Source organism: Miniopterus schreibersii, assembly GCF_964146895.1.
Source record: "Miniopterus schreibersii genome assembly, chromosome: 7".
NCBI lineage: Eukaryota > Metazoa > Chordata > Mammalia > Chiroptera > Miniopteridae > Miniopterus > Miniopterus schreibersii.
Window position 1 is genome coordinate 67,951,917 of NC_138108.1, and position 21,068 is coordinate 67,972,984.

Below are 21,068 nucleotides of genomic sequence, written 5' to 3' on the forward strand. Positions count from 1 at the left end.
GCTTCTAAACTGAAATCTTTGCAGGCCAGTGAAATACAGCAGTTGTCTTTTCAAAAGAAGAAAAAAAGACAATATTCCAGTATTTGAGATCATAATTACTACTTGAGTTTCTCTTAAAACCAAATAAAAATTTTCAGATTCAAAGAAGTAGATTTTCACTATTGATAAAACAGTGCATGAATCTAAATTGTCCATTACCTCTAGAGGTAAAAATTATTAGGATAATAACAGTTTTAACTATTTAGGCATTAAATCAATTAAAGTTATCTCATGGTTCTTATTTAATATTTTACCATTTTCTTGTTTTATTTTGTATTTTCACTCTTGGTTATCAAACATTTCTTTGATCCAAGCCAGGTGAACAAACAAGTGGATGGAAATGCACCTACTTGTACAGATTTGGAAATGAAAAGTTTAAATTTTCACTTAAATTTTTAAAAATAATCAGTTTTCTACCTTTGTCACTGATTCAGTAAATAAATTTTGAAGACAACTTAACTGTATGTCATGCTTCCTTTTTTGTCTATTTTTTTAACAAAAAAAAACACATATGGAAATCATTTTTCTATTTATGTAGAAAATTTCTGTACTTTTAAAAATTTCAAATATAAATGATCTCATACAATATTTGTTTTTCTCTGACTTATTTCACTTCGTCTAATTCCCTCAGGGTCTACCCATGTTGTCACAAATGGCAAGGTTTCCCTTTGTATGGCTGAGTAGTATTTCACTGTGCATACACATCACATTTTCTATATCCATTCAATGTGTCCATAGAGACTTAGATGATTTCTATGTCTTGGCTACTGTATTTGATATTTCAATGAGCATGGAGGTGCAGATATTTCTTTGGGACAGTGATTTCTTCATTTCCTTTGGATATGGACCCAGAAGTAAGATTGCTGGATCATAGGATAGTCCTATTTTTAATTTTTTGAGGAATCTCCATACTTTCCATAATAGCTATATGATGACCCCCAAAAATCTCAGATTTCTTTTATGTGACCTCACCCTTTCATAATAAATCCAATTAAATCTACCTTTTTCTACCAGGAAGCATCTACAAGTGCAAGAAAACCAATGTGTCCACTTTCCCCACTCATACACCTCCCTCTCCCCTCCCCGTATACACTCTCTCTCTCCCCCCCCCCCACACACAAATACATATTCTTTTTCTTTCTCATTGATATTCTGAACACACTTGGGAAGACTAGGTATTTTAAAGTTAGGAGGCTCTCATAGGGTATCTTCCTGCAGCTGAATACAGAGTTCACCCCAAACCTCAGATGTCCCTGAAAATTCCCTCCAAACAAGGGAAATGGGACAAAAGAGGAAATAAATAATATTTTTAAAGACCTCTACTGGGAAATGGGAATAAAATGAGAAAAGGGATCATGAAAAGCAGAACAGAGGAGGAAGGTGGGGGGAGACCATGTTAAATGTGCTACAAGGTTGACACTGAATTCCACCAGCAATAAGCTAGAACCTCAGTCTGCACTTGCAAGGCTGCCCAGGCAAACAAACTCCCACAGTTTGATTCTGCTACTAGCCACGAGTATCTCCCACTGGTCAACATTCAGGGCCACCTATACACCTCCCTCTCTTCCCCAACATAAGAGGCTCTGATGTTAGCCTCAAATGCCCTCTTCCCTCTACTGTTTTGCCATCTTTTCACAGGACTATGTGCTCCCTCAATTTCAGATTTTCCATAACAATAATGTGTCTCAATGTTATGATGAACTTGTCTCAAATTGGTTATGGTTGGTTTCTCTGTCTACAACCAAAAGTTATATCATATTAGGCACCAGAACACTCTATGGAAGCTTGGGGAACACAAGCACTACCATGATTAGGGAGGTTGACTATAATCCTAGCTATTAATTTGTGATCAATGGAACAGTCTTTCTAATGTATAAACAACAGAATTCATGCTAAACACTTCGCATAGTTCCTGCTATACAGACTATTACAGCTCCTTTCCACTGTTAAAAGCAATATTTCTCATGTAATCATTGTACTCTCATAATGCTTTTGATATATGTTAGCTTTTCTTTCCATTAGTTATCTGCTTAGGTGCTACACCACCAACTAGATGGTAAACTCTCTAGAGTATAGAAAAGGAAATAATCCTCATATCCTCAGGATTTAGAATGTGGCAAGCTCCGTGGGAAATGTCTCATAAATATCTGACAGTCAATTGAAGGAATGGAGGTAGAGTTAAGTTCTGTGAAATTTCACTATTAAACTAAGTAGCGTAATGATAAGAGCACTCAACCACTTATCTGGAAAGCTTAATTTTCATTTCCCTTCTACCAGTGGTTTTCTGCAGTGTCTTAAGCAACCCACATGGAGTAGGAAAACAAAACTCGTATACAAATTTCATAGGGTTGCTACGAGGATCACATTAGGTAAATGTGAAGACGAAGGCCAAGGTGTCAATCAAAGAGTCAATTCTGCCTCCCAGATTGTTTTCTCAGTTGAAAAATGGGAGGTGGTACCAGCAGAACTACACCTAAGTTCTCAGGTGAGTGAAAATAACAAATTACATCAAACGGAAGCAATTTTTCCTCCAGCTTTCTCTAACTCCTATTTCCAAATTATTTCATCTGTTCCAAAATTAGCTTTCTGTGAAATCCCAGGGCCAATCACTGAAGGTTCCTGGAGGTGTTCAGACCACTCACGGCTTCTCCCTAACTGGGATGCACCGTTATTGTCTCACACCAGCTGTCCCACCCCTGAGCTTCCTGGCCAGGTCAGAGAGGGCCTCTGCAACAGAGCAGGAAGCCTCATTCATGTGCCAACTTGGTTCTCCTTTGCCAAGAGTTCAACATTAGCTTAATTTTATCTTCTATGGAACATTTACACATACCAGGCACTGTGCCAAGTGTTTCAGTAGGTTATACCCAATTTCATATTTTGAAAAAGCCTTCTGGGGATTTTTTTAGATATTAATAACCTTATTTTTTAGGGGCCATAATAAATGCTCCATAAGTGTTTATTAAGTGAAGGAGGGACGGAATTCCGAGCTAAGAAGAATACTGAGGCATGCAGAGGATGCACACCAGCCCAAACCCACACCCTGGTAAGAACAAAGCTCAGGCAAAGCCAGTTTCATCCAGCTTCAAAATGCCTCTATGCTGGGCTAAACTGCAATGCTGGCCATTCTTGGTGTTGGTGTTAAAATGAAGTTTTCTCCCATGTAAATATTCTGAAGTGGCCACTTCTGTTCACCAGGTTCTGGAGTCACCAATGCTGGCCCCGTCTCTCAGGTGCTTCTCCTCTGTCTAATGATGGAAGAATCTGCTGCATTCTTTCACCTGCTCTTTCTCCTGAAAACTCTCCTTTGAATTCATAGACTTAGTCCCCATTTTTAATGACCCCCTACTATTTAGACTATAAAAAGGGGAATATGGCCCAGGCAGGCATGGTTCAGTTGGTCGGAGCATCATGCTGAACATGAAAATGTTTGTGGGTTTGCTTTCCAGTCAGGGCACATACCTAGGTTGCGGGATTGATCCCTGGCCCAGGTCCAGGCACTTGGCGGGAGGCAACTGATCTATGTTCCTCTCTCACTCTCTTCCCCTCTCTCTAACAATCAATGAACATGTCCTCAGGTGAGGTTTAAAAAAAAAAAAGCGGAATGTGTACCTCTCAAGCCCACCATCTTCTCACTCATGGCCAGGCTGTGGTACTTTCCATCACTGGCCCGTATGGATGAAGAAAGTGAACTGAACCTGAAATGGTCAAGGAGGATGGGCTCAGAGGACATGTGTCCCAGTTCTGTCTCCGTTGCTACAACCTGTCTCCCTGGTCCTCAGCTTGCTCATCTGTTATTGAGAAGACTGGGTTTAATCATCGCAAGGTCCCTTCCAACTCTAAAATTCTTTGAAAACATTGGCTTAAATACATGTTTCATAATCATCTACACAATCAGAGTAACCTAGGAAACTTCCAGAGTAATAAACTGCACATTAGCTGTTCTCTGGTGTCAGTACTGACATTGGTGTTCAGACTTCTGTTTTACTACCTTAACACGCAGTCCCTGACCATCCAATAAATCAGATAGCCTGCGTTTGCCCTCTCCTCTATTTTCCAAGCTCTAGATTCTTCAGCAGTCTCAGAATTTCCACCATGAGACTAAAGTGAACTCATTCCAAATTAAGAGGCAAATTAACTTCAACCCTTTGACATTTAGAGTTAAAAACCTAAGAGGAAAAAAATAAAATAAAATGAAACAAAATAAAATCAGATGGACCTAAAAAAAAAAAAAAGAAGATATAAAAAGAAATGCATTACTTTTAGGTCAGCACATGGGTATCAAATAGCAACATAAGCAATATGTACTGTGCATCTGTTCACTAATTCACTCTGAACACTGTTTCAACATTCCTTCAAATCTGATTTTGGGCCTTGGGTTCTGTAATAATTAAATCATTCTCCTGCACTGAAAGCTGGCTCATCCACTTCAAAATCAATCATGGGCAAACAAACCAGAGATTCTAACAAAGCTGCAATGAAATATGGTAAAGCCTAGTTTTTAATGTATCATTGGCTTTAATATTGAATACAAACTGATTTTCAAAAAAACTTTCTTTAAAAAATAATGTGTTCTTGATTTGCAAAAATTCTGATGAGAACCCAGTTTCTTTCTTGAGTGTTACCAATATAACTCCCTGGGGGAATCTCTTCTTGTCAAAGTTCACCCTCATGGAAACGTCTTCCAAATATCGGAAGGATTTAAAGAACTACAGTGACTTCTCCAATAATTTTTAAAAATTTGACCTAAGCTCTGAGAATGTTTCAATATCCATAAAATTCTTCTTCTCCAACATCCTCTTTCCACTTGCTTTGTTACCATCCTTTACAACTTTATCGTCTATTCCATTACTCAATCATTAGGAAGCACTTGGGCTTCTCAGATAATATTCTAGAGCCTTAAAAAAAATAAGAAACACTGAGGAAAGGGTATATTCTTAAGACATGCAAAGTTTTGCATTAATATAACTGAGAGGGAAATTCTTCTTGGTGCTCTTTCACTTTGGGCCTTTGAGGGAGGTGGTCTAAATGCTCCAAGTTGGGAATCAAGAAATTCCTACTTGAAACAGGAGCTGTGTCTTGCTCCACCATGTAACTCTCACAGCACAACACCTGTCACAGAGTGACATCAAGGACTGTTGGATGCATGAATAGAATCTTAGCATTCAAGCATAAAGGCAAGAAAAAGAACCTAAGATATTTCAGATAATATTTTTTTCTCTATTAAAACAATCAGAAAACCCAAGGAATGACAACACTCTCAGGATTTACAGAAGCACTGAATAAAAGTTATGAGTTTTCTAAGTAGTATCATGAATTTATATACTTCTCTCACCTCATGTCTTATGATAGAGATTTGTACATGAAACACTTCCCAAAAGGAGGGTGCATGTGCTTGCTTACCCAGGAATACACACCTACTCATTTATAGATTCAGAAACAAAACTCATTAACTTCAAGACCCATGCTAAAATCACAGCTGTGCATACTTACCTTTCTTTCATTAAAATGTTGGCCCACCATTTTTTTAAATTCTCCCCCAAGGATGTCTTATTAATGATTTTAAAAAGGAGGAAGAGATAGGGAAATAGAGAGAGAAAAACATCTATCAGTTGCCTCCCATATGTGCCCCGACTGGGAATCAAACTAGTGACCTTTTGGTGTACAGGGCGATACTCCAACTAACTGAGACACACTGGCCAGGGATTAGCCCACCAGTTTTGATGTTTTAATTTTTTCTTAAAAAGTAAGTTTTCAATCACTTCTAAATTGTCAAAAGTACTTAAAATGTTTCAGAATGCATGGAAATGAAAAAGAGTGGTAGAGGAAAGGTATATTTATGATTAAGTGTCCTTGGAAACATGAAGTATCACATAAATGTAAGCTGATAAAGCAGTAAGTAAACAGACACTTTGTTGTTTTTGATAAAATGTAATAAAAGGTTTTTCTCTATAGTCGCATTGCTTTAATACTCAAAATGTTTCCCTACTCATGGAGAGAGAGGATTTGTCCTACAATGTGGGTGTGTACTGTGCGTTCTAAATTAAGCCCTAGTTTAGAGGCAACGTTGTTTGTATTGATCAATAACAACAAACAACTCAAAGGAAGCTCTAGGGTTAAAGAGACAAAGGAAACTTTTTAACTGTCACAAATAGCTTATTACAAAAACAGAGAAAGGCATCAAGAGCAGACACACTCACACACAGCATTATAAGCAAGACTTGGTATTTTATAGACCAAGTGGATAGAGATCCCGCTGGTGTGGAGATCCCACTGTCGTCATCAGTGGGACACAGAGAAAGGGTAAAACTCTCGGCCGCCAAGATGTCAGATCTTCATTCATGGTGTTCCAATTGGATTCTCTTTGAACATATGCCCTTTCAAGTGAAATTAATCAATCTCTTTATCACTCTCACTGCATTTGGAGCCATAATCATTACCCAACTGCTGAGAAAGAAATGAAACCACTAATCGCTCAGGGAGTAGAGCCTAGTGTTCAGATCAAGAAAGTTTTTATTAAGTTCTAATTTGAAAAGTGATTTTTCATGTCTAGACATACAAGGCATGCTCATGTGCAGGGAGCTGTACTACCAAAGCTGCAAGCTAAGCATCTACTGGCACATTCCCAACATGTTAACAACTACAGAACTTACACTTGGTTTAAATTACTCAACGATTGGATCTTAAAATCAATTTACAATACTCAACATGTAATATTCTCTTAGGAAGATCAGAATCCATCTGATTCTCTGAACTTACTATAAGTGCCAGGAAACATCAAACATATGAATTTCTAGTTATTTAAAACCCTGAAATTTTCCCACCAGCAATTTTAGGAACCCCACTTACAACTGTAACGTAAACTCACTGAAATGTAATGAACAAGATTCTCATTTACTTTTACTTTTTGAACTTTTTAAAACCTCCCACTAAGTAAATATAGCTGTGCTTTACTGGAAACCACAGGCATGTTCTTATACAAAACTGATTTATGTTAATTGAAATACACTGTTGAATTGACTTATCTTATAAAATTGGACACGTGTCCCCAGAAGAAAAATTACAGTGCCAAAATACAGTTTTAAAATCACATTTAAGAATGCAATGAACACTTTTATGCCATAGAGTTGACTGATCAATTGTAGTTGACGTTTATAATAATATACAATATTGATAAATATTAAAACAAAAACAAGAAATTTAACTCCCACAAATCTAGAATTATAGAGCCCTAGACATAGGCTTTAGGATTGGCCTTTGAACAGACTTTTAAGAAACAGAATCACAATAGCTCTCAAACCAGGTACTCTCAACAATATAAGCTAAAAGACCAGGTCCTGTGTTGTCTTAATAGTCTATTTATTTCACTAAGAGTATTTTCCTTAACATGGTTCATTGGCAATTTAAGGGATTTTTGTTCTATTGATTTGTTTGCTGGAAAAAAAGATTCTCACCGTGATACAGCGCTAGGAGAGGACTTCTGGACATAAGAGATAGCAGTGATCATTAGAAGGCTCAGGACCCAAGTGTCATATCCCAAGTGAGTTTTAACACACTACAGGCTTCTGTTAGGCAGGCAAGCAAGTTTTGCTCTTATATTTAATATCCAAAAAGTCCAGAAAATTTTAGATAGCTCCCCAGTATTATCAATTTTAAATTAGGGAGTAGCTTAAACACTGAATAGTAAGCTTAATAACCACTCATGGCAAGATACAAGGTGTATATTAAATATCAGTGTATCTCTTTGTACTAGCAGTAAACAATCTTAAAATGAAATTAAGAGAACTCATTGAAAATGAATAATACTTATGAATAAATTTAACAAAGGTGTGTGCATGGATGATTACAAAATATTACAAGGGGACACGAAAGAAATAGAAATACTCCATGTTCATGGATTGGAAGACTCAATATTGTTAAGATGGCAATTCTTTCTACATTGATCTATAGGTTCATCATAATCTGTATGAAAATTACAGCAGGCTTTCCATGCAGAAATTGACAATCTGACCTTAAAACTGAAATGGAAATGCAAAAGACTCAGAATAGCAGAAGCAATGTTTAAAAAGAAAAAAGTTCAAGGATTTTTACTTTCCAATTTTAAAATTTATTATAAAGTTATCAAGATAAGCTTTGGTTATGAAGAGGGTGTAGTACTGGCATAAGGATAGCATAAATCAGTGGAACAGAGCTCAAGTCCAGAAATAAACCTTTATATTTACAGTTAGTTGATTTTCACAAACATGCCAAAGCAGTTCAATGAGGTAAGTATAGTCTTTTCAAAAAATGATGCTAATACAATTGGATATCCACATGCAAAAAAGAAAGAACTTGGACCCTTATCCACATCATACAAAAAGTAATTTAAAGTATATCATAGACCTAAATATTAGCGCTAGAATTATAAAAAAGTTAGAAGAAAATACAGGAGAAAACCCCTGAATACTCAAGATTTCTTAGCTATGGGACCAAAACTACAATCCATAAATTTTAAAATTGATAAATTGGACTTAAAAATTCAAAGCCTTTATAGTTTGCTTTAAAGACACATTAAAAACTAAAAAGGCAAGCCACAGACTGGAAGAAAATATTTGCAAATATCATATCTGGTAAAGGACTTGTATCCTAAACATTAAAAGAACTCTTGAAACTCAATAAAAAGATAACACAATTTAAAAGAAAATTCAAAAAGGCTTTGAGTAGACCTTTCTCCAAAAAAATGTTCAAATGACTAATAAATACATGGAAAGACAACATCATTACTCATTAGTGAAATGCAAATCAAACCCACAATCAGATACTATTCCACACCCACTAAAATGAATTTAATCAAAAATGCAGACAATAATATGTTAGCAAGACTATGTAAAAGCAGGAACTCATATATTGCTTATGGGAATATAAAGGGTATTGAAACTTTGGAAAATAGCTTGCAGTTTCTAAAAAATGTTAAGTATCTATTTGCCATAGAGTCCAGCATTTCTAACCCCAAGAAAAATGAAAGTAGATGTATGTCCACACCAAGACCTGTATATGTACATTCATAGCAGCATTACCCGTAGCAGCCAAAAATGAGAAAACAATCCAAATGTTCATCAACTTGTGAATGGATTAAAAATGCTATATCAATAAAATAGACTATGTAGTATTCAGCAATATAGAAATATTGATATATGCTATACTATAAAGTTCAAAAATGTTATGCTAAGTGATTGAAGCCAGTCACCAAAAATAATGCATCCTGTGTTATTCCATTTATATGAAATTTCTGGAAAAGGCAAATCTATACAAACAGAGACTAGATCAGTGCTTGCCTAAGGCTGGGTGGAAATAGGGATTAACTGTGAAGTTAGATTGCAGGGATGGTTGCACAACTTAGTAAATGTAGTTAAAATAGTTGAAATGTACATTTTAAATAAGTAAATTTGGGGTATATAAATTATACTTCAATAAAGTTGTTAAAAATAACCAATCTTTCCTCCTAAAAATTACTAGTATTGTAACCATAAAATGCTGTAAAAAGAAGCCTCCACTTATCATAAAACATTTATCTGGATCATTGATAATATTTTTGGTTCATGAAACTCTCTGAGAACAGCAACATCATAAGCAGTTCTCAATTCAGTTTCAAAACAGAAAACCAAAGACCTTCGCAAAATGAAGATTCAACTAGGGAGCTGGCCCTGGGCTAGTCTCAGTTCCATCACTCAGTGTCTATGCTATTCACACTCAGTCTCTTCCTTTGTAGGATAAACTGAGATCCTCATTCTACCTACAACATTTCAGGTGTTGTGAGGACCACGTAAGACAAATAAAAGAAAAGGTATTATAATATAATAATTGTCTGACCTACTGCCAAATAGAAAAGCATCACATGCTTTTGCTCAATTCCGGCCTGAAGATGGAAGGAGTCAATCTTACGGACCCCTCTAAGTTCAAAGGCTGGTGTGGTCAAACAGGGCACACATTCTTGGCTCCTAGGAAATCTTTGAGATTGCATTCTGTCCCCGATAGAATCCTACAGCCCTTGCTTTGAAAACAATAACATAGACTGTTATGACTGGAAATGTCAGGGGAAATATTAGAGGTCCAATACTTGAAACAGCTAAGGTGCATGAGGAATGTCATAGAAATAAGCAATAAAATGAAGCAATTATTTGAGAAAATAAACTTTAAAGTGAAGAAAAATAATATCAAATGACCTTTTAAGAGAAATGATATTTATTACATGTGTATGTTTATATATCCAAACTAAATAATCTGACATTTAGTCCAACACGTCAGAACATGGGAAGGAGTTGTGTCTCTTAAAGTAGCAACCATTAAGTAAAAATAAAAAGTAGCACTAATTGAGTACTTAATTACAACTCTGATCATGTAATATTTGCTTTCAGTATAGAAAATGTACTCTGAGCCTGTACTATAGAATATGAACTATGTTTTACCCAGATTTTCTCATTTAGCCCCATCTTACTGATGAGCGAGCAAAGGCATGAAGGTGAGGCTGCCCTGGCTTAGCTTAGCACTCAGTCTTCCGTGTGCCCTGCTCTGAACTCCAGCACCCTGCCCAGCATGTAGTGTCAGCATCTTTATCATTCACAAGCTCTCTAAAAATACAGCTAAGTAGTTAAGCCTCAAATGCTTTTCTAAAAAAAATTTAAAATGCAGCCACTTCTTTTCAACATAGTGTGTATGCTAAGCGACAAAAATCTCTGAGCAGCTGCGTTCAATTAAAAAATTATTAACCCTGAGGAAAAATACGCACAAACACAAAACCAGTGTCCATATGTTATCCTTACCATTTCTTACGCTACTTTTGTAGTGAGCTGTACCCATGAGTGAAGCTCAACATTGTGTGATAAAACTACTTATTTCCACAATAGTTTATTAATAAAGTGATCAATATAAGGGGTAATAGCATATCAGGCCCTACATTAACCACAGTTTGGTTACCAAAGTAACTAAAAAAAAGAAACATGGGTGAGATGGTTAATTCATATTCATTTTTTGCTAAGAAAGTAAACAGTACATAGTATTAAAGAAAGTAGTAAAGGTAAGGGGTGTTAAATGCACACTTTTTGAATTGTTTCTCTGATTGAGTCTCAGATATCACCTGTGGCACTAATGTCTATAGCACAGATGCCATCTGTGGCTGTAAAGTTTGGAGAACTTTGTTGAAATATCAAAATAATCAAGTGAATTGAGTCAATCCATAAGCAACACACAAAATTGTAGGCTTTTTTTTTTCCTTATTTAGTTCCAACCAAAATTGTGCTGTATGGTAGATAAGGTCATGACCGCGAAGATGTTTGTAAGGCAAGCTTTTAAGGCTGCTTTATGACTTCACAATACTGTCCCTCAGTCTTTTATTTTTATTTCAGCCCTATTTAGATAGGTCTGACTTATCTTCATCTTTGACTTTGGTATTTCTTTGCACAGAATCCTGCATTTTCCTCGTTAAGAATAATTCATATTAAGTTAATAATTCTGCCATAGAAGAAAAAGTTGGCTGGAACTATTTCCAGGTGGTCATAGAGGATGTCTCCACTGATGTCCTGGAGGCCAGGGAGAAATCAGATCATTCCCATGTCAATCACCAATCCAACACTCTGTCCAACCCCAATCAGGCAGAGCCAATGAACATGTGAATTAGTATTTTTAAAATTTTAACCAGAGCAATGTTTGGTTCTGTTTAATTTGATTGTAGACATTTAGTAGCACAAACTCAAAGAGAATAACTGAGCCAATCACCACAAAATTAGCACATTTCAACATCCTTTCTATTCCAGAATAAGTAGCCTGTAGTAGAAATGACAGAATAAGAGAGACGACTTCCCATTAACTTGGGGACATGAGACAAATACGTATTTTCACTCCCTCCTAAACTCCTAATTCCCCAGTGAAATTACAGTAAAGGTATTAAAAGGTATTAGCTCAATAGGGTTAAGAACACAGGGCTGGAGGTAGAGGACAGGGAGCCGTGAGTTCCGGAACGTGGAGAGCACAGAGGCGAGTGAGCAACCTGACGACATAAAGGAAGCTGAAGGTTAGGTGCCTACAGGAGAGTCTGGTAACAACAGGTAAAGCCAATTTATATTTGCAGAACTCAGAGATCTGGGACCTAGAGACAGTAGGAAGGCGTAAGGTGTGTGGCTTGATGGGAAATAACTAAAAGTCTATAAATGGAATTAATCCCCCCAATCCCTTCCTCTGTCCTTTCCTCAATCTCTGCAGGAAAACAGAGGGCAAAATCCAACTCCTCTGAGGACATTCTTGAGCAGAGCAAACACCCCGGAAGCGCTGAAAGTTCAAGGATAAAGATTTTAGAAATTAGAAAAACACAAAAGAAAAAAAACTAGGGAAAATATCTAAAAGTTGAGGGTCAGTTAGAGAGGTGAAACATCTGTCTAAGGAGTTTCAGAAGAAAGAGAGACAATAGAGTGCGGGGGAGGGGGGATCATAAGAAAAAGCAACCTTGGAACTGTGGGACATGGGCCAGTGATTGAAACTCCCTTCTAGTGGCCGACACAGTGCCGGAGAAAGGACTCACCCCAAAGTATGTAATCATGAACTTCGAGAACTTCACGGGTAAAAGAGAAGTCCACAGAGGAAAACAAACAGGTAACATACAAAGAGAGGAGATCATAGAACTGCTTAGAAACAACACTGGAAGCTGGAGCACAGAATTTCCTTCAAAATCCTGAAGGAAACATGCTTTTTAACCTTGAACTCCACACGCAAGCTATCAGTCAGGTATCTGACAGGCACAGGGACCCTTTCCGATGTGAAAAATTACTTGCAAAGTGCCCTGTTTCAGCAGTTCTACAAGATAAGTCCAGCAGCGGGTTTAAGATGAGAAATGCAGGGGGGTTCCAAAGATGACAGCTCCGCAGCAGGCCAGGCTGAGTCAGGGGGACAGGGGCTCTGGAAAAATCTCCCGAAGGAAACATACGATACAGCTTGGAACAGTGCATGAGTATGTCAGAAAAATTAAAAATGGGCGTGTAGGTCCAAAGAAGGTGAAGCAAAAGAAAAGATGAAGCTTTTAGAGTTTTTTAAATTTCTGTGTAAAGCAAAGAGCTAAAAAGAAAGGATGCAGAAGCATCGTGCCCTGCGTGGCTCAGCAGAGGACAATAGCTATAGAAACATAATATAAGCGCTGCTCAACGATTTAAATGTTTTGATGTAGCTATTTTTGAAGAGAAACAGTAATAAAAACGAAAGTAGGTAGGGAGATGAGAGGTACATCTTCAACGAACACAATATCATATCAATATTTAATATTTATAATTCAAGAAGTATCAATCATGACTATATCACATAGAAATACGAAAATGAACAAATAGCAAAAGGCGTTGAAACTGGCTGCCTCTGTGGAAACAGGCTGGCAGGCGACAGGCAACTATATCTCAACGTAACAACTGGAGTTGAACTGCTACCTTTGAGCACCTATTTCTTTTTATTTAAAAAGCGTTTCCCACAGATGATCGGCAATGGTACTGGAGCCAAGCAGTAAGGAAATATGGATGGCTTACTTTCACATTTACTGATTTATAAGTGTGACTTTGGTTTTCATTCATATTGTACATTATCTCCTGAACATTTATTTCAAGGTCTGAACACTGAGGATCATGCTTTTTTGTCTTCAGTCTTATCGCTTCTCAACCCACATAAACACACACACGCACACACACGCACACACAACAACCAAAAAAGCCAGTGGCCTTCATTCTGTCTTTAATGCACTAGGAATTCTTATGCAACAGCTGTTTTTATTATAGGTACTTGGAATTTATCAATAAATAAAATTGGCAAAGATCTCTGTCCTCAGGGAGCCTACATTATAGTGCTTAGGAAAATACCATTATAGTATTTAGGAAAAAATGGGAGAGTTATTTATTTTATGTTATGCAGGTAATATGGACTTTTTCTGACTTATCTGGGGCATGATAAAATTAGTACTTATCGTCTCTAAGAAAAAATAATTAGAACTTTCAGCCATGAATCCCATGCCCTATACGCCTATGCTTTTTGGTATCATGAAAATAACACCACTGAGAGTTCATTACCCACATGCCTCTGAGATAAATTAATATCCATAAAAATAATTAAAATTATTTCAATTTAATCAAATTCCCAGAAGAAATATTTCATGGACCTCTAACGCATATTCAAAATTAGTTCCCCACTAAGAACATTTTATTTTCTCTAAGATTCCTAAACTTAAAATATGCATATATTTTATATATAATTTTTTTCTCAAAGTATTTTCAAAATGAAAACATTATTATTTAAGCTATAATTAAATATTAACTTATGTAAGCTCCTTTTGTTTTAATTTCTGTCATTTTCAGAGTCTCTTTTTTCTCTTCCAAGAAGATTAATTCCAACTTACCTACTTAGTTCTTAGAACACAGGTCATTATTCCGACCCTTTTTATTCAAGGTGAAAGAGCTACTGAAATTCAAACTTTCTAAGAGTCTGTCATACAGAAAGTTTTAGACCTAAAAAGGCAGTGAAATTACTTCTGACAATTTATTAAAATCTATATAGCTATCTAACAGCTCTTTCTTTTCTGTGTGCCTAAGGAGCAAAGTATGCAAAAATTATACAGCATAAAAGCAAGAGTATTTTAAACATCAAACTATTACATAATAATGACAAATAATAGCTAACATTTATTGAGTAGCCACTACAACACTGGGTATTTCAATAGGTTATTTTACTTAATTTTTAAAATAGTCCTGTGCAGTGTTTATTACCCTCACTTTCAGGTGGATAAATGGAGCTCGGAGAGGTTCCCTATATCTCTTCTCTTGAGAGGCAGGGTCTGAGTGTGGGCCTACCTGTGTACAGGGCTCTAGATCTCTCTAGTGTTCCAGAGTGATCTCTTAGGATGACCTAAGACAACTAAAAGAACCTCTCACAAAGAGACAGATGTGGATCATTTTTTCTCTCAGCCCTTATTATTCATAGCAGATGAAAATGTTTTGGAACTACATAGTGGTAAGTTTCCATCACACTGTGAATATACTAAATGTCGCCGGGTTGCATACTTTAAAATGGTTTAAATGGTAAAGTTTACATTATGTGTATTTTACAATATTTTTAAATGTCATTCGGCCCAAAGCTGGTACATTGGAAACATATCCTCTATATATACAGAGTCAAGGCTACCACTTCATTTCTGAAGCTACACATTGAAATTCTTCCTCTTTGCTAGACTTCCAGATTTACATCTCTCCTGAATTCAGACCCACATATCCAACTACCTGGTCAACAACTCCACAGGAATTTCTAACAGTCTCAAAACTTTGACACATCCAACACCAACTTCCTAATATTCCCTCCACACCAGCTCCTTCACAGTCAGCATCACCCTTGTATCCCTCCCCCCAACACGCACATCAGTAAATCTGGGTGGCTTTACTTTGAATCAGGGTTTCTCAACCTAGCATTATGGACATTTCGAGGCCTGATAATTCTTTGCCGTGGGGAGCTGTTCTGTGCATAGGATGTTTAGCAGCATCCCTGGCTTCTACTCACAGATGTCAGGAGCACACCCCAGTTGTGACAATCAGAAATATCTCCAGATATTGCCAAATGTCCCCTACAGGGAAAAATCACTCCTGGTAGAAAACTCAGCCTTAAATATATCCGAAGTTCAGTCCCTTTTCTCCACCTTCACTGTCTTGACCTTGGTTCAAGCTATAACCTCGCCTCTCATTTCTGTGGTAGCCTCTTAATTGGCCTCCCTCTTCCACCTTTCTCCACTGACTGCCCACATGATTTTATTAAGATCTTATTAAAAGGAAAGTCAGATTATGTCACCACTCTCTCAAAACTCTCCAGCGCCTTTCTATCCCACCCAGAGCTAAAGCCACAATTGTATTGTGACCTAAGAGGACATAGGTGATTTCGGACCTATTCTTCTCTGACCTAATCTACAGTCACAATCCCCATGTTCCCTCTGTTCTGCATGCTGGCTCCCTCTCTGGTCCTCAAACATGCCACATGTGCTCCTGCCTCAGGGCCTCCTGACTCGTTCCCTCCATCTGGAATGTTCTTCACCCGGATATCCCCATGACTGGCTCCGTCACTACCTTGAAGTCTCTACTCAAATTCACTTCCTCAGTGAGGCACCGTATAGCCCACCTACTTAAAATTTCCGTCTCTTGTCTATCACTGCTTTCCCTCTTCCCTGCCTTATCTTTCTTCCTAAGCACTTACTTAACACCATCTAACATGCTCTCTACTTAACATCTTGACTGTGCTTTTTACCCTGTTTATGGGGACCGAGGATTTGTCTATTTTATTCTCGATTTATCTCACGTGCTCATAACAGTACCTGGAACATAGTAAGGACCTGAGAAGTGTTAGTGGAATGAATAAGTCTCTTAGAGTAAATACTAAGGGATTTTTTTAGAAACCATTAGTTACTGTGAATTCAGAAACCATGGCCCGTTCATCTCTGTAAGTGTGCAGACATGAATAGTTATATTTACTTTAAACAACCAACATTATTCCTTATCTGATATCCTTGCCAACGTGATTCTTCTTTCTTGGCACCTATGACAGATTGTCTGACACTAAATATAGATCAGAGGATGGCATCCAATGATGACAGGCATTCAACAACCTTGCCAGAGCAACGACCCTACAGCCTACAGCTCACCAGTCTCTCCCTGAGAACAGAAACCCTTAGCAACATAGATACCGCTCTCTTAGGATTCATCAGTCCTTGTTTATCCAAAGCCAGGCCTCACTTAAGAATGCCTCTAAATTGGATGGGGTTGACTAACGTATAACCTATGGACTCGGGGGAAAACAACAGAATCCAGCAAAGAGCTTAAGTGGTTGACACTACAATCTAAACCAGAAAATGGTTTCTAGGTTTCAAAAAGAAAGTATATTTAACTGGGTCTCCATGGAAATCTGTTCAATTCCAGATTACATTGGATCTGGATGGCTGGACTTGATAGCACACTCCAAAAAAATTCAGCAAATTTCAACTGCACTATGGTTTTGTTTTGTGTTGTGTTGTTTTTTTAAAAAAAAATCCAAATGAAGTATAATAAACTCATCCATAAGCAGGGAATAGATTCTAAGATGCTGGGTTGTCTTTGGAAGTGATGACCCAGAACTGCTCTAGGACATATGACTCCTCAAATTTATTTATTGTTTACCTTTACAATAATGTTGCATGTATGTCATTATTTATGATAGCAAAACACTAAAAAACACTGAAATTCCAAGCAATAGGGAAAAAAAGATAAAGTAATAGGGTGCTGGTTAAATAAATTATTGAATAAAAATACAAAAGAATACTATGCGACCATTAAAAGATGAAATCGATCCATGTGAAGTAATAAGTAATGTTCATCAAGACATCACATTATGATAAAAGCAAACTGAAAAAAGGGATGCAGAGCATAACCCTGACTGTATGAAGCCCAGTGTGTGTGTGTAGGCACGCACATATACGTATGTATAAGTTTGGCGTCTTCATATCCACATGCCGCCATGCTTTCCGCCCAGGAGGCTGTCTGTGGGACCATCAGTGGGTTCCCTTGCCTTGTGGCTTCTGGTTGGAATCAGCCAATGGAAGCCCTGGCAGGAGATGTGAGGACAAGAGTTGTTCATTCCCTTGGTCCCCTTCCTACTTTTACTGTAGGTTGGTCACATCCCTCTAACCACAGCATTTGTCAGCATCCTCTCCATAAAGTTTTCTCCCCGTATTCTAAAAGCCACTTTCTTTCTTTGCCCCTGCACGCCCAGAAGTCATAAAGATTAACACAGTACTAGGGGCACTTTACAATTCCTTTAAGCTCTTCTTAAACCTTGCTCACACTTGCCCACTATAGCAAATAATTCTATTACACTCTTCTCAATTACCTACTTTAAATGTGCCATTTATTTTTTTTGGCAGAACCTTAATTAATGATAATAGTAATTTTTTGTGTGCGTGCTTTGTGTGATTTATATACACAAATGGGTATGAACTTCTGTTTTTAATTTTGCATCTTTTAAATTTTTCCACTTTAAAAATATCTGGTCAACTACAAGTAATAAATTTGTAATTCAAAAGTAAAATCAAGTGGAAAAAAATATATATATACATGTACATATATATTACCTTTTATAAGGCACACGAAGGAGAAATAGATGGAACAACTACCAGGAAAACTGAGAGTGATGACACCGATGTTCATTTTGAACACTGCAATGCGTCTGATGGGAAGGACTCTCACTCAGAAGCTTAAGCTTGATACTTATCAAGATATTTGGCCAGTAGAGTGGATTTGTACCATCTTGTTCCACTGACCAACTTTTAGAAAAGCAAACTTACTTTTAAAATTTTGTGCAAAATAAGCCCATTTTCTTAAAACATCTCCTTTGTCAACCGATGGTGGTTGGTACCAATTCAATGATTCAAAACAAATAAGAATCCCCAGTTTGAGGGGCGGTGGAGAAGGAAACTATTCAGTGCAAAACAGCCCAATTGTGACACAGCATGGGCATGGCTGTGAAAACAGCAAGGCTGTAGAACAGCTCTGGTGCCAGGTGGCCCTGGAGCCAGGCCCCTCTCTGACTAGACAGCACAGCTCCACTCCTAGTCTGGTTTGCTCTGCCCTGCTGGTCTCCTTTGCACTGCACTGCACTGCTCCGCTCCACAATGGTCTGCTTTGCTCTGCTCTGGTGAGACATCACTGGAGGTTCAGCTGAGCCAGGAGATGCATCCTTCATCCTCAGGTATAAAGGGAGTGTGCTCCCTAAGCCACAGGGGAGCTGGCTTATATGGACAGCAGTCCCCACCCCTGGTCGCTGATTGGTCCAGCCTCATGCAAATAAGGGCTCCAAATCCTCCAAGTTTGATTAGTTCAAAAGGCACTGTCCTGTTTGATCAGAAGAGAGCCGCTCTGATTGGCCAGAGCTGCACAGCTTCCACTGAATGGGCAAAGCCTCAGTCTGTTGGTGAAATAGGACTCTAGGAGCTCCTTTATCAGAGCTGGCTCAGGAGGCAGAAACACAGTGCGGGCAGGCAGTTCAATGCAGAAGCAGGCAGTTCAGCACAGAGGCAAGCAGTTCAGTGCCAACTTCTCCACGAAGTGCGGTTGCATGAGATGCCCCTATGCAAAAATGGCAGCTAGGTTGTTTTTTAAATTTTGAACCCAGTTAGCCACCAGGAGCCTGTCTTAGTAGATATCATTTATTCTTCAGGGTTGATACCTTCGTGTTTCAGATTTGCTACTTTCCATTTTAATTGTACTTTTTGAGAACTTTAGACAGGAGTATAGTCATATATGTGTTTATTTAAACTTGACAAATATTTAGTATTTTGTGATTAAAGCAAAATAGCCTGATTTATAGACATGCAATACTAACTTTTAGAACTATTTCCAAAGCTTCTGAAAACCACCATGGTAAAAAATGTAAATCACTAATGTGATATTAGAGTCCACAATTAAATTAACTTATAGTGGCTTTAATGCAATTAAATTTCCTCCAGACTATATCTCTAATGGTGCTGGGTTTTTTACTTAATACACTTTAAAGCGTAATTTACTTTCATTTTTGCAAGTCATTTAAATATTATAAATATCCTTTTATACATATTTTCATGCTGACACAATACATTTGCAGTCTATTTAATTTACAGATGATGAGACTAAAATGAAAACCCTTTGAGGACCATACATCTTCTACAACATCACATTTTCCCCATTCCAAGATATTAAGAATATAAGTTATCTGTATTCGCAAGAATGGACTCTTGAAACAGTAATAAATATTTTAAATGATCTGATTGTAGAACTTTAAGAAAATTAAAATCTAGAGCAAAGAAAAACATGAATGATACAAAGAGCCAAGATGTCTGAGGTCATAATGCAAGTAAATAAATTATTAGCCTTTAAAATTAAATTCAACAGATCTTTTCTATAGCCAAATAACAAAGTATTTAGAAAAGAACATAAGTTATATGAAAGCCTCCCAAACTGAATTCAACTTATTAATATAGTTTTGTATAAAACACATTAAAGTGACTTCATAGTCACAACTAATGAGCCAAGTTGTTAGGATAATTTCTCATGCTCCCAAATCTATACAGGTTTACAGGGAGTATTCAATAATAAATAGCTAACTAGTTTGTACCCTAAATGAGAGGCATACAGAGCTGGTCCAAAGCATTTTTAGCCAAAGATATCAGCTAAATTCAGTTGTCATTTCTGCTCCAAGTGTGCTACACAGCAGTGATATAGCTGACAGAGGAGAAGCAGGTGTAACTATGGAAATCATATCTTTAATTGACAACAACATGAAAATTCAGGATAACAGGCATCACAGTGGAGGTGACAATTATGCAGGGATAAAAATCAAATGTAAGTTTTATTATAATGAAGACTCTATTTTCCTCTCTGGATATTTCCCACTATGCACAAATAAGAGCAAGAACAGAAATAATATTTTTCTCATTGACGGAAAAGGAGCAGCCAGGACCTTCCTACCTGGTTTCCAGATGAACTGATTAGCCTTCCTGCCTTCCAAATGAGCTGCATGGGACAGCAAGAGAGAAAGGAACAGAAATAGCTTCCTCCTGCTCCTCCATGCCCAGCAAGTGACAGCCAAATTACCCTTTGGAAACATTCTTCAGCTTTGCAGCCTCTTGACTTGCCTATTCCTAAAAGAAAAAGGAAAATCAGATCAATTTCTTCTGTACAGAAATTCTGGAAACTCACTTTGACTGGTAGGACTTTTATCATGATGGCATTACAAATGTTCCATTACATAAGGAGAGTATGTATAATATTAACATTTTTAAGGCCAGCAGTTAATTAGCCACATTTTCAATCCGTATCCTATGAAGGAATTATCAATTCTAGAAACTCCACAGTCCCCTGTTCAGTTTACTTTGATTTTTAAAAGGACCATTGGCAGATACCTAGTATATTGCCACCTTCTATTCAGCCAACCTTCTTGAGCAGCTCAAGAAGGGGGAAAAGATATACATACACAACAAAGTCTAAAATAGG

The 21,068-nt window shown here is 37.3% G+C and overlaps 1 protein-coding gene across 1 annotated transcript in view; it reads right to left on the reverse strand.

The window, feature by feature from the left end:
- Positions 1-20,682, reverse strand: part of THSD7B (thrombospondin type 1 domain containing 7B) — a gene marked incomplete at its 5' end in the record, with an annotated part of 630,914 nt that extends 610,232 nt beyond the window's left edge. The window contains one exon of the mRNA XM_081142191.1: positions 20,544-20,682. Within this exon, the coding sequence (XP_080998317.1) occupies positions 20,544-20,682 (139 nt within the window). The remainder of the gene's footprint in view (positions 1-20,543) is intronic.
- Between the last annotated feature and the right edge of the window lie 386 nt (positions 20,683-21,068).